Here is a 25316-nt window from a genome sequence, read left to right on the forward strand (position 1 = left end):
AAATACAGGGAGTTCCCTGGTGCTTAGAGCACAGCACTACCCGGGGAATAAAGTAATAGCAACATAAATACGTGTATGCCATGGAATCATAGAATTGTTTAGGCTGGAAGTGAAGAGCCTGACTCCCACCTGGCTCAAATCTTCTTTCAGGCAGTTGCAGAGACCCAGAACGTCTGCCCTCAGCCTCTTTTTCTCCAGGCAGAACACTCCCAGTTCCCTCAGCTGCTCCTCACCAGCCCTGTTTTCCAGACCCTTCCCCAGCTTTGTTGCCCTTCTCTGGACCTGCTCCAGTTCCTCAATGTCCCTGGAGTGAAGGGCAGCAAACTGAACCCAGGACTCGAGGTGTGGCCTCACCAATGCTGAAGCACATGGGGACGATCCCTGCCCTGGGTCCGCAGAGGGAGTTTGTAACAGCACATAGAGCTTGGTATCACCCAGCTGCTGATGTCCTAATCCAGAGTGAAAAGCAAAAACATAGAGCAGAATCCAGCCCACATACACAGTGTCAGCTTTTATTTGGTGACAGAGCCATGTTCCCTTTTTATTTGCTGCTAATTGATGTGTTCTGCAAAGCAGAGAGGTACATGTGGAGCTTTGGAGTGCTGGCAAAGATGGATGTGGTAGGAGGCTCAGGAAAGTACCAATTCCTCATGGTACATGGGGTGCACATCAGGTCAGCCCAGTCATGGGCTGGGGAGGGACTTTTCACAAGGGCTTATTGTGATAGCAGGAGGGGCAATGTTTTGAAACTTGAGGAGGGGAGATTTAGACTGAGCATTAGGAAGAAATTCTTTACAGGGAGGTTGGGGAGACACTGGAGCAGGTTGCCCAGGGAGGTTGTGGATGCCTGGAGGTGTTCAGTGCTGGGTTGGATGGCACCTTGAGCAACCTGGTCTAATGGGAGGTATCCCCACCCATGGCAGGGGGGGGTGGAACTAGATGATCTATGAAGTCCCTTCCAACCCAAACTGTTCTATGATTCTATGGTTGCCATGACCCAGGCAACTCCTCAGCCACTCAGAACTCAGAAGTTAGGGGTTGGTCTGAGCCCTGCAGAGGGCTGGTTTCTGCTCAGTGCATGGCCACACTCCAGTTACTGCCAGTTTGCTGTCAGAACACCACAACTCTTTGCCAGTTTGCCCTTCCATCACTCCAGAGTTCTACCCCTTCAGCCCAGCAGCCTGGTGAAGGGATAGGACTGAGGGACAGTTTGCCTGTTGACACAGGGGTGTAAAAGTAGAAGAATGTGGGAGATGGATGCTGTGCCTTTGGGACTTTCAAGCAAGCCTGACCACTTCTTGGACCATGTTGCCAATGCCATCATAGATCTCATGAATGGGGGCGTTGCACATGAAGGCACTGGTGGTCACCAGCTTGTTCTTCGTGTCCACGTGGACCTCGGTGACGTGTTTGTTCACATGCTTGCAGCCAAGCTCCTTCATGGTCTCTGCAGTCTTGGCATAAGGCCATCTACAAGAAGAGGAGAAAATGAGCCCTGTGTGGAAGCCATCATGGCACACAGTGGTGTAGTGAAGACTGTTGGTTGCAGAGGGGTGGTCCCTACAGGAATCCTGCTCAAGGGAATCCAAACCTGTCCATGCCAGAGGAGTTCCTCTGGGACCATCAAACCAGGAAACCCTCCAGATTACAGGGAGGTAAACATCTTGTGTCCAGTTCTGGAGCCCCTATTACAAGAGGGATGTGGAGGTGCTGGAACGTGTCCAGAGAAGGGCCACAAGGATGATCAGAGGGCTGGAGCACCTCTCCTATGAGGACAGACTGAAGGAGCTGGGGCTGTTCAGTCTGGAGAAGAGAAGGCTCCGAGGTGACCTAATTGTGGCCTTCCAGTATCTGAAGGGGGCTACAGGAAGGCTGGGGAGGGACTGCTCAGGATCTCAGGTAGTGACAGGACTAGGGGGAATGGAATGAAGCTGCAGGTGGGGAGATTCAGGCTGGATGTGAGGAGGAAGTTCTTCCCCATGAGAGTGGTGAAGCCCTGGAATGGGTTGTCCAGGGAGGTGGTCGAGGCCCCGTCCCTGGAGGTGTTTAAGCCCAGGCTGGATGAGGCTCTGGGCAGCCTGATCTAGTGTGAGGTGTCCCTGCCCATGGCAGGGGGGTTGGAACTGGATGATCCTTGTGGTCCCTTCCAACCCTGAATGATACTATGATATGAAGTGAAGCCAAAATGTTGGTGTTCCACTATAGATGTTCCCCTCCTTAACTCTGCCAGCTCCACACTTTGTGCTTAGGTTTGTAGGTTGTTTTTTCCTCCACCAGCTACCTACAAGTGCCATTATAAACCCCTCGAGTGTCCTCCTCCTCAGGCAAGGGAAGGACCTATTTCTCCTTTCCAGAAATCTGAACCTCGTCCTGGCTGCCAGCCTCATTTAGTCCTCAACAGTTCCTGCAGTCTCTTGCGCCCCCACATGGTAAAATACCCAAATTACAGAAGACTCTGCCGAAGAAAATCAGATCTCTTCTTGCAGAGGAACGTGGAAGTGCCAGGGGGTTCATCAAACCCCCTGCTTGTTTAGCGTAGCAGCCCAGGTTCATTGTACAAACGCACGACAGGGATCATTTCTTCTCAGAAACAACCTTCAGGTCATCCTGAGTCTGCAGGTATGATTCTAGGATATCAGAGAATCACAGAATCCTTTGGGGTTGCAAAAGGCCTCCAAGACAGAGTCCAACCATTAACCCAGCACTACCCGGGCACCACCAAACCATGTCCCTCAGCACTACATCTCCACGACACTGAAACTCTTCCAGGGATGAAGACTCCACCAGGGCCCTGGACAGCCTGGGCAACCCTCAAGGGGAAGAAATTGTTCCTCATGTCCAACCTAAACCTCCCCTGAAGCAATTTGAGACCATTTCCTCTGGTTCTATCATATGTTCCTTGGAATAAGAGATTGCCCCTGTTCCACCCCCCCACCCCCCACCCCCCCCCCCCAGGTGGCTCCAAACCTCCTTCCAGGGAGCTGTAGAGAGCCAAAAGGTCTTCCCTCAGCCTCCTTTTCTCCAGGCTGAACAACCCCACTTCCTTCAGCTACTCTTCACCACACCTGTTCTCCAGACCCTTCACCAGCTTTGTTGCCCTTTCTGTGGACCAACTCCAGCCCTTCAATGTCCTTCTTGGAGTGAGTGGCCCAAAACTGACCCCAGGATCTAAGGTGTGGCCTCACCAGTGCCCAGCACAGGAACACAATCCGTGCCCTGGTCCTGCTGGCCACACTATTACTGATCCAAGCCAGGATGCTGGTGGCCTTCTTGGTCACCTGGGCCTATCTAGGTAGGAGATTTGAGATGGGATGTACCTACGGGGGCACTGCTGGTCTTGTGATGTTCATGGTGTCATTTGTTATCAGCTCTCCAAGGTTACTTACTTTTCACACTCTGTATCATGACCCACAGTCAGCTCACAGCCTGGGAAGATCTTGGCTGCCAGCACTGGGGAGATGCAGCAGAGGCCAATGGGCTTGTTGGCAGCATGGAATGCCTTCAGGACACTCTCCACCTCTTGGGAGATGATACAATTCTTGCCTTGGGTAGCCCAAGTACTCAGGTTTTTAGCCACTCCAAAGCCACCTGAGAACAGAGAAAATAGACCAGAAGGCCACTGCTTCAGAGCAGGACTTCATTCAGGTGTGGCTTGGCAGGATGCTAATGTGGGTTGGGTGGATGGCAGCAGTGGTCCAGTGTTGATCACAGAATGCTTTAGTTTGGGAGGGTCCTTTCAAGCTCATCTAGTCCAACCCCCCTGCCATGGGCAGAGACACCTCCCACTAGCCCAGCTTGCTCAAGGCCTCATCCAACCTGGCCTTGAGCACCTCCAAGGAGGGGGCATCCATAACCTCTCTGGGAAGCCTGTTTCAGTGTCTCCCCACCCTCACTGTTCCAGGGCTTTGGGCACACCACCCTACCTGGAATGATGAGAGCATCCAGCCCCTTGACATCCAGCTCAGCAAGGTCCTTGATGTTCCCCCTGGCTATTCTGGCACTCTCAACCAGCACATTGCGCTTCTCTTGAGTTGGTTGGCCTTTCACATGGTCCACCACATGCATCTGCTCAACATTGGGAGCATAAACCTCTGCCTGGGGAGGGAAAGAAAGAAAAGCTCCATCACCCTGCAGTCAGTATGCTAAGCATGTTAAAGATCAGCAGGAGTGAATGAAAAGGCTTCGGTAGATAGGAAAGAGCTCTGCTGGTCAATGTGGTGACCTTCAGGCCCACCTGTATCTAGTACTGCTGCAGGAAGGCTCTTGTCACAGGAGGAAGGAAAGGTCATAGAATCATCATAGAATGGTTTGGGTTATTGGGGACCTTAAAGATCATCTCATTCCAACCCCCCTGCCATAGGCAGGGACACCTCCCACTGGACCTGGCTGCTCAAGGGCTCATCCCACCTGGTCTTAAACACTTTCAGGGATGAGGTGTCCACAACTTCTGTGGGCAGCCTGTTCCAGTGTCTTACCCCCCTCATAGTAAAGAATTTGTTCCTAATCTCCAATCTAAGTCTCCCCTGCTCTAGTTTCAAACCATTCCCACTTTGCAGGTCTTTGGTAGCTTCTGCACAGGAACAGTGGTCCTGACCTTGAAGGAATGAGTTGGGTGTAAATCACACACAGAATCACCAAGGTTGGAAGAGACCTCAAAGATCATCAAGTCCAACCTGTCACCACAGACCTCATGACTAAACCATGGCACCAAGTGCCACGTCCAATCCCCTCTTGAACACCTCCAGGGATGATGACTCCACCACCTCCCTGGGCAGCACATTCCAATGGCTAACAACTCTCTCTGGGAAGAACTTTCTCCTCACCTCCAGCCTAAACTAAAGTGACAGCAAAGCCTACCCTGCTTGTTTTGGTGGCTGAAGTGCTGGAGGGGGAGCAGTGAGTCCTTCCCAGGGAAACCAGGGATCCCAAGAGCCACTGGTGAAACCATTCCTTAGAGGCTTCCACCCACTTGCATCTCCAGCCCTGCCCCAGCTGCCCTCACAAACCACTCATCCCCTTATGGATGGTGACTACCCAGCAAACTGCTGCCAAACCCACACCTCCCACATAGACAGGACTTGGACTCTCTTCTCCCCAGCCACTGTTTTTCCTAAGCCCAGAGAATTTCTTTCCCTGGAAGATGTCTCTCCCTTTCCTTCAGAGCTGTTTCAAGGTGACAGGCAGAAATGAAGAGTGGAGAAGGGTGGCAGACAGATGGGTGATGGATTTTTGGGGGACTCCACAAGCTCTTCAGTTCTGGTCCACACCATTTAAGAAGGTTGTTAAAGTGACCAGAGGAGGGCAACAGAGCTGGTGCAAAGGCTGGAAGGAATGTCCTGTGAGGAGCAGCTGAGGACTTCAGGCTTGCCTCACAGAAGGAGGCTGAGGGATGACAGCCTGGCTCTGTACAGCTTCCTGAGGAGGGGACATGGGGAGGGAGGTGCTGAGATCTTCTCCCTGAGGTGGTGATATGGGAATGGATCAGAGCTGCATCAGGAGAAGCTCAGACTGGCCCTTAGGAAAGAGATCTGTACTGAGAGGGTGGGACAGGCTGTCTGGAGGGGGGCTTGGTGTCCAAAAGGCTGCCCTTGGCATTTGGATAATGCCCTTAGCAACCTACTTTAACTTTTGAGCAGCCCTGGAGCAGTCAGGGAGTTGGAGCAGATCATCACTGTAGGTCCCTTCCAACGGAAATGTTTTGTTCTGTGCTGCTCTTGATGTCCTCGGGCAATCATGGCCATAAATTAGATGGGGCGGGGGGGGGGGGGGGGGGTGGGGGGGTGGGGGGTGTAAGAGGTTGAAGTAACATCTCAGTTCCCTCCACAAGAGGTCCCTGCTGGTCAAGTGATGAGTGTGGGTCAGCGCTTCGAGCCCACAGTCGAGGGTACGGCAGGAGGGAAGCGACAGCAGCAGCTCCAGGGGAGAAGGGATAAAATTACACCCAGTGGAGAAAAGGGTTTGGATATTTCTCACCTTTAAGCCAGCTCTGAAGGCTTTGGGACTAGGTGGGCTGGCTCCACAGCACGTGTTCCTCCCCACTGTGCCTTAGTGAAGCAATTCCCATTCCCAGGAGAAGGGCTCTGAGCCAGCTTTGGGGTGGCTCAGAGCTGAGGGTAATGTCACATAGGGCTTCTCTCCTCCTCTGGCAATCTCCCAGAGTGACCATCATGACTAATGGCACAGTAAAGCTTGAGGGCTGTGGCTTTCACCCCAATCCAAGCTCAACTCACAAGAACTTGTTTGTTTGTTTTCCCTCCTAATCTCCAGAAGTTCATAAGGACTTCATTTCATGCAGCCAAACCCCAGGAGTCTTTCAAACAGAGCAGGCAAAGCAGAAAAGAGGAGGTGCAAGCTGTAAAAAGACCAGAGAAGGTACTTAGGAAAATTCGATTCAGAGTTTGGATGCTCTCAACAGGAAGCAGAAAGCAATCCTCTGGTGGAGCAGAGCTGTGAGAGCCCAGCACTGAGTACTCCAGGCTGGCTTGAGCAGCTCCTGCTCTGTGCTGCCTGCTCTGCCTCCAGTTACAGCTTCAGCAGCAGTGAGGAGCTTGTGATTTGTCCAGCGAATTCCAAAGCCCCTGAGATCCCTTCTGCAGGGGGGAGAGAGCAAAAAGCAGCTTCTGAGGTACCTGTTGCAGGAGGGGGAGAGTAAAAAGCAGCTCCTGAGGTACCTGTTGCAGGAGAGGGAGAGCAAAAAGCAGCTCCTGAGGTACCTGTTGCAGGAGGGGGAGAGCAAAAAGCAGCTCCTGAGGTACCTGTTGCAGGAGGGGGAGAGCAAAAAGCAGCTCCTGAGGTACCTGTTGCAGGAGGGGGAGAGCAAAAAGCAGCTCCTGAGGTACCTGTTGCAGGAGGGGGAGAGCAAAAAGCAGCTCCTGAGGTACCTGTTGCAGGAGAGGGAGAGCAAAAAGCAGCTCCTGAGGTACCTGTTGCAGGAGGGGGAGAGCAAAAAGCAGCTCCTGAGGTACCTGTTGCAGGAGAGGGAGAGCAAAAAGCAGCTCCTGAGGTACCTGTTGCAGGAGAGGGAGAGCAAAAAGCAGCTCCTGAGGTACCTGTTGCAGGAGAGGGAGAGCAAAAAGCAGAGCAAAAGGAATCAGTGATAGGACAGGAGCCTGCCAAGGTGCCTCTTACCTATGTCCCCTTTAGCAGCAGTGAGGAGCTTGGTTTTTCTAGCAGGCTCCAAAGCTCCCGAGGTACCTTCCAGAGGAGGAAGGGAGCAAAAAGCAGCTCCTGAGGTAGCTGTTGCAGGAGGGGGAGAGCAAAAAGCAGCTCCTGAGGTACCTGTTGCAGGAGGGGGAGAGCAAATAGCAGCTCCTGAGGTACCTGTTGCAGGAGGGGGAAAGCAAATAGCAGCTCCTGAGGTACCTGTTGCAGGAGAGGGAGAGCAAAAAGCAGCTCCTGAGGTACCTGTTGCAGGAGGGGGAGAGCAAAAAGCAGCTCCTGAGGTACCTGTTGCAGGAGGAGGAGTGCAAAAGCCCAGCAAAAGGAGGCAGAGATGGGAGAGGAGCCTGCCAGGGTGCCTCTTACCTGTGCCCCCTCCCTGCTGAGATGCACCAGCACAGCAGAAGACTCATGGATCTCACTCCCGTCGTACACCCCACAGCCAGCCAGCACTACAGCCACTCTCTTCCCCATGGTCACAAGCAGAGCAGAAGGACTCCCTGGAGAGCCCCAGATTGCTGCGTCTCTCTGTTCCCCGCCTGAAGGCTTTTATAGATGTGTCCCTCCCCCAGGAGCAGGTGGAGCCAGGAGGGTTGGGCTGAGTTTCTCCCTGGCAAGGAGGTTTTCTTCCCAGTACCACAGGCAAGGCACAGAAATACTCTTTGTTTCCTCAAGCCTTGCAGATCTTCCTCCCAGCACGTTGTCTCCAAAGCATCTCCAGCTGACAGGACCTGCTCAGCACAGTAGCTGTGTTTTTCCTTCTCAGTTGTCTGTTTTCCATTCTGCTTCAGACTGAAGCACCAAGGGCTTTGCACAGTAGATGGTATCGAAGAAAGCCCTCCCACAGCAAGTGTTCAAGCCAGGGCTCTCCTCTCTCTGCTGCCTTAAACAACCTCAGTCTTTTAACACCGAGATTTCTGCTCTTCAGTGTTCTTCCCCTCATCCCCTCTCTCAAGAGCAGACATTTTGCACTCAGTTGTGGTTGTTTCCTGGCCTTTGTGCCCTGAGGTTAGAAATTGATCCCTTGATTCTTCATCTACAGCAGAATTTCTCCATCTGGCAGGAAGGCTGTGCCAGGAACTGGCAGAGCCCTGACCTCTGCAGGGGCAAACAGCAGCAAGATTGAAAGGTTGCACCAAATGATCCTTGGGGTCCCTTCCAACCTGGCATTCTGTGATTCATACCTTGTTGATGCAGAAACTTGTTCTTCCTTGTCCATTATGAGCCCCTCAGATCAAGAAGGAGCTGGAGCAGGGCCAGAGAAGGGCAACAAAGCTGGGGAAGGGTCTGGAGAACAGGGCTGGTGAGGAGCAGCTGAGGGAGCTGAAGAAAATGAGGCTGAGGGGAGACCTTCTGGCTCTCTACAGCTCCCTGTAAGGAGGCTGAAGCCAGGTCAGGGTTGGTCTCCTTTCCCAAGGCAGGTCACCTCTGTCCTCCAGTCCTGGCTGTGGGAGCATGACTTACAAGGGAAGATGAGAGTTGGATCTGCCAAGAGGAACATCGTAACTTGCTGCTGCAGGGCTTCTGCAGAGTCACCTTTGACCAGGCCAGTAACACTTGTGTGAGGCTCTTCACATTTCATCTTGCCAGGAGGCTGAGAGGTGGGAATTTGCTTTAGCTGAAGCTGATGGGGACAGGAGCTGAGTTCTGTGTGGGAACAGGTCCTACACTGGTCCATTGCACAGAAACCAAACAATGGAGGAATGTACCCAAGTGCAGGCAGGTGTTGCTCCTGTCTCTCTAGACCTGCTGGCCACACTATATTGCTAGTACAGACCAGGATGCTGTTGCCCTTCTTGGCCACCACATGATCCTGAGGACAGTGTCTGCTGGTAGAGACCTTTACACCCTGACCACATGTGAGAAGCAGCAGGGAGCTGTGAGTAGGACCCTGCTCTCACCTTTGGGCTCAGCAAGAACTGGCACTCAGTGCCTGCACACTGCTCCTGGAAAGCCAGCAAGGTTCCTCCAGACTGATCCCCACACTGATGTTCTCCAGGCTGCATGTTCACCTTCACCTCTTGCTCAGGGAAGCCACACAGGAGAAGTGGATTGTGTTTGAGGTGGCTGGATCAGGTAGATGTGAAGTGACCCATGGAGAGAAGTCTTCTTTAAGGGGATGGTGCTGACTCTACCCTGGGTTTGCCCAGCACGGAACAGAAGGTGCCAGGCATTCATAGCTGTGGCAGGGACAAACAGCAGGACCATGGGCCAGTGCTGGGAGAAATAACTGGTCCCCAAGGAGCTCCTGGGCTTGCAAAGTGCTTGTTTGCTCCAGCAAGGTGGATTCTTTCAAACCCTCTGTTTTAACCAGTGCCATTTCCTCACTGGCAGAAGCAGGAAGGCAGTGACAGCCCTAAATCCAGGCTGTTCTTTTTCAAGTGTCTTCTCAAACAAGGGTTAATCAACAGGTTGGAGACTGGACTTAATGATCTTAAAGGTCTCTTCCAACTGAAACAATTCTCTGATTCTAACAGTAAAACAGAGAGGCCCCTGGAGGGGGTGGGGGAAAGCAACCAGGAGCCCAAGCTGACTCACAGACCAAAATTTCTTGCAGCCAAGGAGCTCTCGTTTGCATTGCCTCCCTCGTGTGGAGAGGAACACTGACAGAAGCTGTTTGTAGGGAAAAAGGGGTGGAGAGCGGGGAGGACCTCAGGCCAGCAGAGCAGCTTTGGCTATAAAGAGCTAGGGAGGAAAGAGAGACAGCACTTGAGCCACAGCAGCTCTGGGGAGGACTCTGCCATGGCAGACAGAAGAGCTGAGTCACTGCATTCCTCCATAGGGCTCCTGGGCATTTCCTCAGGTAGGGATCAACTCCTCTTGGCATGGCAGGGTGGGGTTGGGAAAGGCTTTCATGGACAACCTCCTTTTCAGAGGGGGTTTAAAGAAGGTGTTGATGCTGATTGTTCTTAGCCTGGGTGCAGCTTTTCGATCCAGAGATCCCTGTGCCTGTGTCAGCTGCCAACAAAATATTTGTCTTGGCTTTGAAGTGCTGGCCTGAACTTTTGTACTCACTCCATGCTGGGTGGGGAGCAAGTCCAAGCTTTTGGGTATTTCATTTTCATCACTGATCTTTAGTTGGCTGCTTTTGCCTCTCTTTTCTTTTCCTAGCTGCTTCCCCTGCTCTCTTTGCTTGTCTTCACTCCCTTTCATCTGCTCCTCCTGTGCAAAGAGGCAAATTTAATCTGTTTCATCTTTCTGAGTGCTGCCCATGGTAATTTTTAGGCTGACTTTCTGCAGGCACAAAGCTTATGTGATCACAGAATCACAGGATGGCAGAGGTTGGAAAGGATCTCTGCACATCATCCAGTCCAACCCTCCTGCTGAAGGAGCTTGCCCACAGCAGCTTGCCCAGGATTGCAATGGCCAGGTGGGTTTGGAATCTCTCCACAGATGGAGACTCCACCACCTCTCAGGGCAGCCTGCTCCAGGGCTCCAGCACCCTTGAATTACAGAAGTTCCTGCTCATGTTTAGGTGGAACTTCTTCTGTTCAAGTTTGTGTCTGTTACCTCTTGTCCTGTCACTGGGCACCACTGAAAAAAGTCTGCTCCCATCCTCCTCACACCCAGTATGATGATCAGTGTTGATGAGATCCCCCTCACTCTGCTCCTTTCCAGCCTAAAAAGCCCCAATTCTCTCAGCCTTTCCTCATCAGAGAGATGTTGAAGTCCCCTCAGCATCTTTGGAGCCCTTTGCTGTATGCTTTCCAGCAAGTCCCTGTCCTGTGATGTGCTGAGCATGTTTTCTCTCTGCCTTTTGGGTGAGTGGAGTTGGAGAGCTGACTTTTATCTTTAGCTGACAGCAGGAGACCACCTTCAAAGCTGATTAGCTCCAAGTTTCTTAAAACTAGGCAATTAAACTCAAGCAAGGTGAAACTATGGACACAAGCTACAATCCTCCCCTCCCAGCTCCCTCAGTTTCACTGTTTGCAGTTCTTTTTAACTCTGCTATTAACTCTGGTTGTCTCCTGGGGTTTGGGGCACACTTCACAAGCTCTTTCTCCTTTCCCACCTCCCCTCTCCCCCCACAGGATCACTCTTGCTGGCTGTGCACTTCTACAGTTTGCCCAGAGCTGCCCCTCTGATCCCCAGCACCACTCTTGGAGTCCTCCTCTTGATGTTGTCATCTCTTCTGGCATATGCAGGTAAGACACAGAGGGTGGCCAGCTTCAAGGCCTTCTCCTCCACCTTCACATCTATTTGGGCTGCTTTGCCAACAGGTTGATACAAACATGGCAGCCTCACCAGACAAGTGTTATGGCAGTGGTGAGGCACTGGAACAGGCTGCCCAGAGAAACTGTGGAGGTTCCAAGGCTGGAAGTGTTCAAAGCCAGGTTGGATGCAGCCTTCAGCAAGCTGGTCTAGTAGGAGGTGTCCCTGCCCATGGCAGGGAGGTTGGAACTAGCTGATCTTTAAGGCCCCTTCCAACCCAAAGCATTCCATGAATCTGTGTTCTCTCTCTCAAAGTGCAGTCAGAAGGGCAAGCAAAGACATCAGTGTTAGCTTTGAACCAAATCCTTCACCAGCAGCTCTGAGAGTTCTAACAGACTGAACACACAGAACCATAGAATCATGGAATCCAACCATTAACCCAGCACTAAGCCATGTCCCTCAACACCACATCTCCATGGCTCTGAAACCCCTCCAGGGCTCAGGACTCCACCACTACCCTGGGCAGCCTGTTCCAGGACTTGACAAACAGGATACCAAAGATATCTTCTTGAGAAGGAATGAGTGTTGCTCCTCCTGTGCACTGTCTCCTGAGGAGGCCAATTATTCATGAGGACCATTTATAAGGATCTAGGAGCTTGTAGGACACTTGTAGTTCAAGCATTGGACCTGCAGGATCAAACCAAACCATCAGACAACCCAAAAGAAAAAGGTTCCCAGGACCTGATTTGCTTTAATACATTGTACTAGGGGGAATGGAACAAAACTAGAAGTGGGGAGATTCAGACTGGATGTTAGGAAGAAGTTCTTCCCCACGAGGATGATGAGACACTGGCACAGGTTGTCCAGGGAGGTGGTAGAAGCCTCCTCCCTGGAGGTTTTTAAGGCCAGGCTGGATGTGGCTGTGGGCAACCTGCTGTAGTGTGAGGTGTCCCTGCCCATGGCAGAGGAGCTGGAACTGGATGAGCCTTGAGGTCCCTTCCAACCCTTACAATTCTGTTTATTACCATTACCATCTTACCACTGGGCATCATGGAGAAGGAAAGACTTGCTGCACCTCAGCTTCACTGGGGCAAGGCCTGGTACTTAGTTGAAGGAGCTCAAAGTCTTTTGAGCTCACCTCAAGAATTCTGATGAGTACAAAGAGAGAGCTGATGGAATCTTTATTGCACAGTGTAATGGGACGTGGTGCAGACCTACCCAAATTCATGAAGGCTTTGTCTGACATCATGCAGGACCTGTGCAGCTCCATGCTAGCATGGTGACCATGCTTCCAACACACAGCTGCCTGTCCTAGCCACCACTGTCACAGAGCCATAGATTCATAGAATGGTTTGGGTTAGAAGGGACCTTAAAGATCATCAGTTTGAACCCCCCTGGCATGGCAGGGGCACTTTCCACTAGACCAGGATGCTCAAGGCCCTGTCCAGCCTGTCTTTGAACACCTCCTTAAACACATCCACAACCTCCCTGGGCAACCTGTTCCAGTGTCTCACCACCCTCACTATAAAGAATTTCCTCCTAATCTCCAGTCTAAATCTGCCCTCTTCCAGCTCAAAGCCACTGCCCTTCATCCTGACACTACAAACCCCTGTGAAAAGGCCCTCTCCAGTTCTCCTGTAGACCTCTCCAGGTACTGGAAGGCTTCTCTAAGGTCTCCCTGGAGCCTTCTCTTCTCCAGGCTGAACAGCCCTAGCTCTCTGCCTATCCCCATAGGTGAGGTGCTCACAGCCTCACCATCTTTGTGGCCTCCTCTGGACCCACTCCATAACTAACTGCCTCAAAATCACAGTCCTGTCTCTCTCCTTTGTTTCACAGGAGTTTGGAGAAGCCTAAGAAACTGCTCCGTGTTCCTGACTCTCTGCTTGACCGTCTCAGCATTCTGGTGTGGCTGTGGAGTACTCTTCATCCTGGAAGGGCAAGGAGTTCTGAGTGCCACTGATGATTTCTGCAATGCCTTGGTGCCTGGCCTGGTCACCTTCACTTTGGCACTGCTGCTGATTGCAGTGGTGGGCTTCCTCTGCAGAGAGGTCATCTTAGCTCTGATTGCCTCTGCTCTCTCTCTTGCCAGCGCTCACGAAGTTGCCCTGTGTTCCAGCCCAGCTTTTGGTTCCTCTGCTGTGGCTTGCAATTACATGGTCATCTGCTTGGTTGGTGGTTATTTTGCCCTGGGAAGGATTCTCTGTTTCCTAACCAAAGAGAAAATTGTCCTCCCTGGCACAGAGCTGGCCAAGAAGACGACCCCTGAACGGCTTCAGTCCTCCAGTGGCAGTATGAATCGTTTTGCAGTCACTGGTCTGATCCTGAACATGCTCTCTGCCAGTGTCTTTGGCTGTAGGCTCCTGGGCATCACTGGCAAGCTGTTTATTGGCCAAGTGCCCTGGCTGTGGGCAGCTGGGGTCTACCAGCTTGGCATCTGCATCCTGTCCTACCGAGCAATGGATGTTCTCATGGCCACCTTCTTTGGTTTCACTTCCATCCTGAAGTTTGCTGGAGGCTATTGCCTCCTGTACCTGATCTGGCAGCCAGAGGAGCCATCTTTCCCTACTCCATTCCTGCTGGTTTTCTCCATCCTCTTTGTTGTCTTGGCTCTTTTCCTCACTCTGAAGAGCCCGGTGGATGGCCTCTACTTGCTCTTCTACGTGGCCTACTGCATTGCCTTAGCTTGCTGTCCCAAGGGGTTTTTTGAAGGAGTGCCCCAAGGTGTGGATGTGGCCATCTTTGTGGCCTCAGCCTTGCTGAGTCTGCTTCACCTGTGCAATGTGGCAGCAAGTGCCAAGGTGCCCACGGGGGAGGGGGCTGTGAGGGCTCTGCTCGCTCACAGCAGCCTGCTGAAGCTGCGGGAAGGAGCAGAGCTCCATGCTCCCTACCTTGGCTATTCCAAGTATGCAGATGCAGAAGTCCTGGGCTATGCCTGCAGTGTCCTCGCTTCTTTTGCTATGACAAGGACAGGAGACCCCCAAGCTCCACTGGCTACTGTTGTAATCCCATGGGTGGTGGTAGCTGGTGGGATCCTTAAGCTTCTAGGTGGCTCGGTGGCCTTTGCCCGGGGTAAAACCTTGGAGAGCAGTGCCTTCATTCTCTATGCTGTCATGTGGATCATCTGGGGCTTGACCAGGTATGCTGGCCTCTGTGGCACTGCCAGGAGCTTCCACACAGCTGCAGGCATCGTTGCCTTCATGCTCTTCAATGGCTTCATCGTCTTCTGCACACTCTTCTTAAACACTGCCTGGTTCCTTTACTCCCTCACTTTCTTGCTGATCTCTGCCAGCTTCTTGCTGGATGCCATCCATGCTCTTCCAGCTGGCTATGACATTGCTGCTACTCTCCTCTTTGGCCTGGTCAGCTTTTACTGCTTCCTCTCTGCCCTTTTCAACAGCACCTTTGAGGGTTCCTGCTTGTCAATGGGCAGGCCCATTGTGCAGCTCAGTGGTGTGGGGGGAGGAACCACCAAGTGCCTTCACCTGCCTGCCAGGAAAGCTTCCTCAGTCAAGAGAATTGCAGGTAAGGGCATGCTGTGGGGGTGGACTCTGGGGGGGTTGGAAGCAGAAGACTATTAAAATTCCAATGCAGAGGTGGAAGCCAGGATCCTTGGGTGACATTTTTGATGAAGTGGCCTAAGTTACATGAGTCATTAGAAACTAAATAGACTGTGGGGAAGATTAGACCAGTTCACAGAGTCCCAGCATGGTGGGGGTTGGAGGGGACCTCTGGAGATCAGCCAGTCCAACATCCTTGCTTTTAAAGCAGGGACACCCACAGCAGCTTGCCCAGGATCACAATGTGATCAGAGAAGGAGACTCCACAGCCTCTCTGGGCAGCCTGCTCCAGGGATCCAGCACCCTCACATCAAAGAATTTTCTCCTCATTTCCAGATGGAACCTCCTGGGTTCCAGCTGGTGCCTGTTGCCCCTTGTCCTGTCCCTGGGCACCACTGGGAAGAGTCTGGCCTCACCTTCTTGCCCCCATCCTTTAGCTCTTGCTGAGCATTGCTCAGATCCCCTCTGGGGCTGCTCTTCTCCAGGCTCCACAGACCCAGGGCTCTCAGCCTGTGCTCCTCACAGAGATGCTCCAGACCCCTCTCCAGTTCCTTTAGAAGAGCTGGGTTCAGCAGTGAATTTGCTGATGTACCTCCCGTGTCACATCCCTCCCTGCTCACCCAGTCTGACAGAGAATAGAATTAACCAGGTTGGAAAAGACCTTTGAGATCATCAAGTCCAACCTATCACCCAACACCATCTAATCAACTAAACCATGGCACCAAGTGCCCCATCCAGGCTCTTCTTAAACACATCCAGTGATGCTGACTCCACCACCTCCCTGGGCAGCACATTCCAATGGCCAATCTCTCTTTCTAGGAAGAAGTTCTTCCTAACTTCCAGCCTAAACCTCCCCTGGCACAGCTTGAGACTGTGTCCTCAGCCCTCCAGGCTGGTGCTACCACCCAAAGCTTTGTATAGACAAAGCAGGGCAAACCCACAGTGCTTGGTCTCTCCATGGAGCTGAATGCCTTCTGGCCCTGATGAAGGTCACCCAGAGCTCCTCTAAAGGCCAGATCTCCTCTTGGATGAGGGCTAGAAAATTCCCTGTCAGAGGAAGTGCTGTGTTAGCTGGGAACAGGAGGGGAGAGCACCAGGTTGGCTGTTGTGTCTGTGACAGCTCCACCATGAGTTACAGCCCCCCACTCAAGAGGTTCTGCCCTGTTCCTGTGCCAACAGATATCCTGAGGAACGGCGGGACTTGTGGCATCCCCACAGACACTGTGTACGTGCTTGTGGCAGCCTGTCACCGCCCTGATGCTGTGGAGAAGGCTCACCAGTAAGTATCTGGTCTGGCTTGCTCCAGTGAGGGCTTTCTTGGCTGCTCTGACTCATAGAATCACAGCATTGCTTTGGTTGGAACAGGCCTCTAAGATCATCAGGTCCAACCATCAACCCAGCACCCCCATGGCCATCAAACCATGTCCCAAAGTGCCATGGCCACTCATTTCTTGAACACCTCCAGGGATAGTGACTCCAGCACCTGCCTGGGCAGCCTGTTCCAGTGCCTGACCACCCTTGCAGGAGAGAAATTGTTCCTAATCTCCAACCTAAACCTCCCCTGGCACAATTTCAGGCTATCTCCAATGTCTTATTGCTTGTTACTAGGGAGAAGAGACCAATCCCCACGTGGCTCTAACCTCCTTTCAGGGAGCTGTAGAGAGCAATGAGGTCAGCCCTCAGCCTCCTCTTCTCCAGGCTGAACATCCTCAGGTCCCTCAGCCTCTACTCATGAGACCTGTTCTCCACACCTCTCACCAGCTTTGTTGCCTCTAGGACTGGTAACTGCTGCTGAGTGCTATCTATAGCCTAGGCTTCATGAGGAGAACAAAGTGATGAGCTTGGGGGAGGAGCTCTGAATGAGGAAAGGAGGCCATTGAGCTAGAGTTGTCTGCTAGGATGTGGAAGGCTTCTGGCAAGTGATGGAGCTTGGATTTCATAAGGAAACCCAAACAAGTGGCAAGCAGGGAAGGGACTTGCTGTCCATAATTGGAGGTGTTTATTGTTCCAACCCAAACCCTCTTGTGTTTAACCAAACCCTCTTAGAGGCCAGAACCCCTCATATTGGTGGGAGTTCCTCAGAACCTGGGCATCTGGGTCTTCTACCCATCACTACCCATCACTGCCCACCACTACCCATCACTGCCCATGACTACCCATCTTCTACCCATCACCAGAAACTGATCTCTTGGTTTGGAGTAGACAGTCTTGATTTGGAGTAGGCATGAACATCCATTCCAGTCAGGTCCTCTGTTGACCAGTCCTGCTCTGACCCCAGACTGCTGATCCAGGCAGAGCCTGCAGACCTTGTCCTGACTCTGGGCCTCACCTCAGCTTGGAAGCAAATCCCCACCTTAATTCCAGGCTCCTTTTTCTTCCCTCCTTTCCAGGTCCAAGCGCCAGGCTCAGGATCGTCCAATGTCACTCTGGATTTCTAGCCTGAAGCAACTGGAACCTGCAAAGCATTTGTTCACTCCCCTCCTCTGGGACTTCATGGAGGCTGCCTGGCCATCTCCTATTAGCTTGGTGATTCCCAGAGGTGAGGAAATCTTGTTGCTTCCATGTTCTCTGGGAGAGCTTTGGCTTTGAAATTCCAAGGTGAAGTCACGGAATTGCTTTGGGTTGGAAGAGACCTCTAAGACAGCAGAGTCCAGCCCTGGAGCTCACACTGCCATGGCCATTAAACCATGTCCTAAAGTGCCATGTGTACACATTTTCTTTGAAGACAAGAAAAGTCACAGAATCCTAGAATGGTTTGGGTTGGAAGGGACCTTCAAGATCCTCTAGATCCAACCCCCTGCCACAGGCAGCTTGCTCAAGGCCTCATCCAACCTGGCCTCGAACACGTCCAGGGAGGGGGCACCCACAACCTCCCTGAGCAACCTGTTGCAGTATCTCCCCACCCTCACTGTGAAGAATGCACATCCCTGGGTGACCTCTTCCTTGTGCAGGTGACTGGGTGGACTTCCTGGGAATGAAGGACTCTGCTAAATACGTGGGCACCCCTCAGAGCATCGCCATCCGCATCCCCGACTGCTCTGTCACCACGCACCTCATTGACATGGTGAGTGACACCTGGCCCAGCCGTGCTGGGGGCCAGAGCTGCCTCCCTGTGCTTCAAGCACCAGCTGACAAGTCCTCTGGCTTCCTGGAGGGGAATAAGTGAGGGGCTGGAGATCTCTGCCAGCCCTCTTGGGATGTCATCTCTTCCCTCTCCTCCTCCCCTCTCCTCCTCCCCTCTCCTCCTCCCCTCTCCTCCTCCCCTCTCCTCCTCCCCTCTCCTCCTCCCCTCTCCTCCTCCCCTCTCCTCCTCCCCTCTCCTCCTCCCCTCTCCTCCTCCCCTCTCCTCCTCCCCTCTCCTCCTCCCCTCTCCTCCTCCCCTCTCCTCCTCCCCTCTCCTCCTCCCCTCTCCTCCTCCCCTCTCCTCCTCCCCTCTCCTCCTCCCCTCTCCTCCTCCCCTCTCCTCCTCCCCTCTCCTCCTCCCCTCTCCTCCTCCCCTCTCCTCCTCCCCTCTTTCTTTTCTCGATGAGGTGAAGGTCCTAGCAGGTTTGGAGAGTGGAGAGTGACTGAAGTGAGCTAAAATGAGTACCTCCTGCATACACACACACAAAACACCACCATGAAGAAGGGGTGGGGGGTGCAGGAAGCTTGAAGCTGATGTTGTGGCAGAAAAGAGGCTCAAAGGAGGGACCACCAGGTCAGAGAGGCACAAAAGAGGCACTTCACTGACACTTGGTCTGGTTCCCTACACAGAACTCCTGTGCTGCAAGCATGGGCTTATCTGAAGCCAGAACAACTTCAGAAGGGCCAGAGGAACTCTGCCTGTTCTCCTCAATTCTAGGACAGACACTGTAGGCCTTTGGCAATTTCTCTTGCCAGAAAACCCAATGTTCTTTCCTGCTCCACACCAGTAAACCCCAATCACCCCCCAATTCAACACTCAGACACACATTTGGTGGGACTGCAGTTGCCTCCATGAAAGGTTTCTCCTTGGGTGGGTGACTTGAGTTCTCTTTAGATTCACAAAGACTCACAGAGTCAATCTCATCTGCTCTATGCAACAAAACCTGCTCTTATTCCCCTTTTTCTGCCACCAGGTTGGCCCCATCGTGGTCACATCAGCCAACCCAACTGGAGAGGCAGATACCACACACCACAACCAAGTGTATGCCAAGCTGGGAGATAAGGTAACTTCATTCTGTTTGGTCCCAAGAGATGTGTTGGTCGGCCCCATGCTCTTTAATATCTTTATTGATGATCTGGAGGAGGGCATTGAGTCCATCAGCAGTAAGTTTGCAGATGACACCAAGCTGGGGGCAGGAGTTGATCTTTTAGAGGGTAGGAGAGCTCTGCAGAGGGACCTTGCCAGGCTGGACAGATGGGCAGAGTCCAAGGGCATGAGATTGAACACATCTAAGTGCCAGGTTCTACACATTGGCCACAGCAACCCCATGCAGTGCTACAGGCTGGGGTCAGACTGGCTGAGAGCAGCCAGGCAGAAAGGGACCTGGGGGCACTGGTGGATAGTAGGCTGAACATGAGCCAGCAGTGTGCCCAGGACATTAGGCAGAGGTTCTTTACTGTGAGGGTGGTGAGGCATTGGAACAAGTTGCCCAGAGAAGCTGTGGATGCTTTATCCCTGGAGGTGTTTAAGACCAGGCTGCATGAGGCTATGAACAACCTGATCTCTAGTGGGAGATGTTCCAGCCCATGGCAGGGAGCTGGAACAAGATGATCTCTAAGGTCCCTTCCAACTCAAGGAGAGAGTACCTCCAGAGAGATGCTGCTGGGGCAGAGCCATTTCAGCAGCCAATTCATTTCATTGTACTTTTTGGGTGGGGGTCACAGATGTGGTAGAACAGGGTGAAATAACTGCAGATGGGACTTGGAGCTTGGTAACTACCTGGCTGAGCTGAAAGCCCCATGGCTGTGGGGAGGAGCTGCTGGAGGTTTCAGCTGGTGCCAGTCAGTAAATTTCAACAGCAACAACTTCCTGGTGGCAAACTGTTTCCAAGTGCCTCTCCCAAACATTAGTCTTCCCCCACAGGCTGGGGTTTGATTTAGATGTGATTATTTTCCACCAGTCTAGGTTACCATCAAAATATTATTGTTGCCCTGCTCTCCACATTGTTACTTATTCTGCAAGTGTTGGTGTTAAAGGCAACCTTGTAGCTGGAGCCCCCTGGCTTCTCCCATCACCACCTGGATGAGCCAGCAGTGTGCCCAGGCAGCCAAGAAGGCCAATGCCATCCTAGCCTGGAGCAGGAGCTGTGTGGCCAGCTGGGGCAGGGAGGTCATTCTGCCCCTGTACACTGCACTGGTTAGGCCACACCTTGAGTCCTGTATCCAGGTCTGGGCTCCTCAGTTTAGGAAAGATGTTGAGATGCTGGAAGGTGTCCAGAGAAGGGCAACAAAGCTGGGGAGGGGTCTGGAGCACAGCCCTGTGAGGAGAGGCTGAGGGAGCTGGGGTTGCTTAGCCTGGAGAAGAGGAGGCTCAGGGCAGACCTTCTTGCTGTCTACAACTGCCTGAAGGGAGGTTGTAGCCAGGTGGAGGTTGGTCTCTTCTCCCAGGCAAGCAGCACCAGAACAAGAGGACACAGTCCCAAGCTGTGCCAGGGGAGGTTTAGACTGGAGGTTAGGAAGAAGTTCTTCATAGAGAGAGAAACTGGCCATTGGAATGTGCTGCCCAGGGAGGTGGTGGAGTCCCCATCCCTGGAGGTGTTTAGGAGGAGACTGGATGGGGTGCTTGGTGCCATGGTTTAGTTGATTAGATGGTGCTGGGTGATAGGTTGGAGTTGATGATTTCAAAGGTCTCTTCCAACCTGGTTAATTCTATTCTAAGAGCACAACCACTTTGTTTCCACTAGGGAAATCCATAGATGGTATCAAGAGTGTGGGGAAGCACCTCTTGGATGCTCCTCCTGTTGGTGTTGTAACACAACAGTGGTGGGAAACCAAAACTCTTGTGGTTTATCCAGTGGAGCTGTGGTTTGGCTGGGAGATCATTCACCTTCCAACACAAAATGATGTGAGCAACAAAACCATGTCCCCTGCCTTACAGCAGGGCTCCAGCTGGCCTTCAGCTGTCCCAACACAGGAGAATTCTCATCTCAAGCTGAAGCTGGGCTAAAACTGGTGCCAAGCTCTGAAATATTCCTGGCTTTTAGAACTTGCAGAAGTTCTGCATGGACCCTGGTCATGGCTGGTCCAATGAGCTTTCATCTCACTGCTGAAGCCTGAGTAGGCTTCACTGGCTGTGTTCCTGGCAGCTTAGGTGAGAGCAGTTTCAGACCAAAGGTGATGCTCATCTTCTACCTCTGACCCCTCTTTTTCTACAGATGTGTTTTGTGGATGGGACTTCAAAGCTCCTGTGAGGAGCAGCTGAGGGACCTGGGGTTGTTCAGCCTGGAGAAAAGGAGGCTGATGGGAGACCTTTTGGCTCTCTAAAACTCTCTGAAGGGAGGTTGGAGCCAGATGTGTGTTGGTCTCTTCTCCCATAGAACAACAGGATAAAAGGAAAGGGCCTCAAGATGCCCCAGGGGAGGTTTAGGTTGGACATGAGGAACAATTTCTTCCCCCACAGGGTTGTCCAGGCCTGGCCCAGGCTGCCCAGGGCAGTGGTGGGGTCCCCATCCCTGGAGGGGTTTCAAAGCTGTGCAAATGTGGTGCTGAGGGACATGGTTTGGTGGTGACCTGGCAGTGCTGGGTTAAGATTGGACTCCATGGTCTTTAAGTTCTCTTCCAGCCTAAGCAATTCCATGACTCTATCAAAGCTGCCCTTGCTGTGCTGCTGACCTTCTCCCACCCACCTCTCACTCTTTCTGCTTTTACTGAGTTAACTCCTTCCAAATCCAGCTCTCAGTGTCAGTGCAATGGGGCAGGATGGAGCAGAGGTGCTCAGATGATGATTGCCTGCTATTGAGGGGTGGAAACTGCCTTCTCTGTCTCCAAAGGCCAGAAGGGAGCTTGGTGTGACCCTCTGCTGCTTTTCAGGTGGATGCAGTCCTTTGTGATGGGCCTTCCCCAGAGAACATTGCCTCCACCGTGGTGGACTGCACCAAAATCGACAGTGGAAACATTGGGTTCTTCAGAGTTGGGATCATCCCCAAGGCACAGGTACAACCCCTCCTGATTTCCTCTCTTCCATCTCTGTTCAGTGGGGTTTGGACTGGGGAGGTTTCTCAGTTCAGTTAGGACCTGAAGACTTCTCTGATAGCATGAGGAGTTCTCATAAGGTGGTGTGAGGGAGCACAAAGCCAGAGCTCTGTGGTGTCTGTGTCCTGATCCTGCCTCCTGACCACTGTGGCACCTCTCTGTGCTAAGAAATGGGAGAGGTGGGACTGATTCATGCATAGGAAGAGCTCTGAGATCCAAGGTCATGGATCTTGCTTGGGGGCAAGCTCTCCCTTTACACATCCCAGAGGCCTTTGAGCAACAATCAGAATCACAGAATGGTTTTAGTTGGAAGAGACCTTTAAGATCAAGTCCAACCCTTCACCCAGCACTGCCAGGTCACCACCAAACCATGGCCCTCAGCACCACGTCTCCAGGGCTTCAAAACTCCTTCAGGGATGGGGACTCCACCACTGCCCTGGACAGCCTGGGCCAGGGCTTGACAGCCTTTTGGGGAAAGGAATTGTTCCTCATGTTCGATCTAAACCTCCCCTGGGGCAACTTGAGGCCATTTCCTCTTGTCTCATTGCTTCTTCCTTGAGAGAAGACACCAACCCCCTTTGGCTCCAACCTCCTTTCAGGGAGCTGTAGAGGGTGAGTGTGACCCCAAGGCTTCAGCCACACAGCTTGAAGGAGAACAGGACATAGTTAAACATGTGGAGAGGCAATTGGTGCTCTCCTCTGATTACTAACCCACTCACGGCCAGTGTTTACTCGTTCCAGGTGCTGCAGATACTGGAGCAGGTGCAGAAGAAGCACTCATTGGTCCCTAACAGTGATCCTTGCACCACCAAAGGCCAGGGAGAACATCTGAACCACAGCCATGCTGTGCACAACGGGGTGGGTTTGGCTGCCTTGGGAGAGACATCACCAGCTCAGGCCCCTGAAGATGGCCATGAGAGCTACACCCGGCTCTGACTCTGGTGCAGGCCAAGTTCCATCCTCAGCAGGAAAATGCTGGATGGACAATGACAAACTGGGGAATGGGAGAGGTGTCCCAGCTCCAGGGGTGACTTCTTCATCTTTCTGTTGGTACTGCTAAAACATCCCAGTGCGGAGCTGGCATCAGCCACAGCCACCCAGAGGTAAAACATTCACTCATGGACACTGCCAGCTCTCACTGACCAAGGGAGGTGGTGTGCTGGAGACAGGTGGCCCAGAGCTTTGCTCTTGTTACTGAGACTCAATGACTTTGCTTTGGGCCACAGCATGAGGGTTTTGATAATCACACATTAGGAGGGAAAGCACTGCAAGAAACTTGAACTGGGAGCGGGAGAAGGGAGGATGTACTCAGGTGGACACCATGGAGGGTCTCAGGAGGCCTCAGAAGACTCAGCCTGGGGTTCTTCAGTTGAGTCCACCTTTGGAGTCCTCAGCACAGCAGAGACATGGACTTGTTGGAGTGAGCCCAGAGGAGGCCACAGCAATAATGGGAGGCATGGAAGCTTTCTGCTGTGAAGCCAGGCTGAGAGAGTTGGGGCTGTTCAGCCTCCAGAAGAGAAGGTACCAGGGAGACCTTCTGGTGGCCCTGAGGGACTTCAAGGGGCCAAAAGAAAGCTGGGGACGGACTGCTGAGCGGGGCTTGATGTGACAGGACAAGGGGTGATAGTTTGAACTCAAAGAGGGAGATTCAGACTGGAGAAAAGGGAGAAATGTTTGACACTGAGGATGGTGAGAGCCTGGCCCAGGTTGCCCAGAGAGGTGGGAGATGCACCACCCCTGGCACCATTGCAGGTCAGGTGGTTTAGGGCTCTAGTTGCAGATGTCCCTGCTGACTGCAGGCATTGGACTAGATGACTTTTATAGGTCCTTTCCCACCCAAACCATTCTGGAATTCAATGAGCTGGAGCTATCTACTGATCTTGTCAAACTAGAGGCCACAGAACCCAACATCATAAAGAGCTGCCATTAGCTGGGACACCATTTTCCCTCTTTCACACCCAGGGTGGACTTCCTCATCTGAAGACTCCCATAATATCTCCTTAGAAGCTGTGAGCATTCTGGAGGACCTTCCTTTCCCATGTTCTCTGCTGCAGAGTCTCCATTTCAGGACAATCATCTGCACTGCATTTGAGGGTGCTAGAAGCTGGTCTCTTCCCTGACAGCACAACCACATCTCATGGTCCCTTTCCTCCAGGCTGCAGGTTTAGTGCTGAGTGGTAGCTGCTGACCAGGAGAAGGTGGATAGAACTTCCAAAGCCACATGAGAAGTTATTCTTGCTGTTGGTGGCTTGTTTGACCGCTGAAAACTGTTGCTCTTATTCTCACCTGAGTCAGGTGCAAGGTGCTGACCCAACTCCAGCTGAAACCAAGGAGCTGCTTGTGTTGGTTTCACTTGAGGTTCTGCTGAAACATAAATGCTGTGCAGTCAGAGGAGCTCAACCTCTACCAGCCATGGCCACAAAGAGATCTTCTCAAGCTTGTTCTCACAGAGCTGGCTCTCTTCCTGCAGAGAAAGCGAGCTCCAGATGGCTGAGTCTGGGGCACTCGTTTTTGCTGCCTATTTAACTGTATCTCCTGGGGGTTTTCTTCCAACTGGGTTTTAGAAAGCAATAAAAGATTTCCAATTCATCATCTGCCTTGTGGGGCTCTGCTGGCACCTGCAGCATCGCTGCAGGTCTTGGGAGGAGGTCTGGATGAGCAGCATGGGGAAGTGGTGTACAGGGAGGTGTTAGGTGACGGTTGCACTTGATCGTCTTCAAGTCTTTTCCAGCCAGGATGCTTCTGTGATCACCTCCCTGGAGGGGTTCAAGGCCAGGCTGGATGAGGCCCTGAGCAGCCTGTTCTAGTGGGAGGTGTCCCTGCCAAAGGGGTGGGAACTGGACAATTTTGCAGGTCCCTTCCCACCCAAACCAATCTATGAACCCATAAAAATCCTGATGGGTCAAAGGGATTTCAGCATGTTCCTGCCCATGGAGAGATAATCCAATGGCATCCTGGCCTGTACCAGGAACAGCATGGCCAGCAGGAGCAGGGAGGTCATTCTGCCCCTGTATACTGCACTGGTTAGGCCACACCTTGAGTCCTGTGTCCAGTTCTGGGCCCCTCAGTATAGAGAAGATGTTGAGTTGCTGGAAGGTGTCCAGAGAAGGGCAACGAAGCTGGGGAGGGGTCTGGAGCACAGCCCTGTGAGGAGAGGCTGAGGGAGCTGGGGTTGCTTAGCCTGGAGAAGAGGAGGCTCAGGAGAGACCTTCTTGCTGTCTACAACTACCTGAAGGGAGGTTGTAGCCAGGTGGGGGCTGGTCTCTTCTCCCAGGGAACCAGCACCAGAACAAG

General features: G+C 52.6%; 2 protein-coding genes across 2 annotated transcripts; one reads left to right on the plus strand and one right to left on the minus strand.

The window, feature by feature from the left end:
* Positions 1-496: 496 nt before the first annotated feature.
* Positions 497-7668, minus strand: LOC137447925 (glutamine amidotransferase-like class 1 domain-containing protein 3, mitochondrial). Its single transcript, XM_068151931.1, has 4 exons — positions 7525-7668; positions 3924-4095; positions 3387-3588; positions 497-1470 (listed from the first exon to the last, which is right to left on the minus strand). The coding sequence occupies exons 1-4, from the start codon at positions 7630-7632 to the stop codon at positions 1278-1280; spliced, it is 675 nt and encodes a 224-aa protein (XP_068008032.1). The 5' UTR covers positions 7633-7668; the 3' UTR covers positions 497-1277.
* Positions 7669-9900: 2232 nt separating this feature from the next.
* Positions 9901-24604, plus strand: LOC137448095 (uncharacterized). The gene is made up of 9 exons (XM_068152259.1): positions 9901-9961; positions 11190-11303; positions 13147-14832; positions 16047-16146; positions 17258-17406; positions 17819-17931; positions 18965-19054; positions 21861-21983; positions 22764-24604. Exons 1-9 carry the CDS (start codon positions 9901-9903, stop codon positions 22956-22958), a joined length of 2631 nt encoding a protein of 876 aa, XP_068008360.1. The 3' UTR covers positions 22959-24604.
* Positions 24605-25316: the final 712 nt, after the last annotated feature.

Source organism: Melanerpes formicivorus, unplaced genomic scaffold (genome assembly GCF_026170545.1).
Source record: "Melanerpes formicivorus ecotype bairdi unplaced genomic scaffold, bMelFor1.0.p_v2 SCAF_22, whole genome shotgun sequence".
Taxonomy (NCBI): Eukaryota; Metazoa; Chordata; class Aves; order Piciformes; family Picidae; genus Melanerpes; species Melanerpes formicivorus.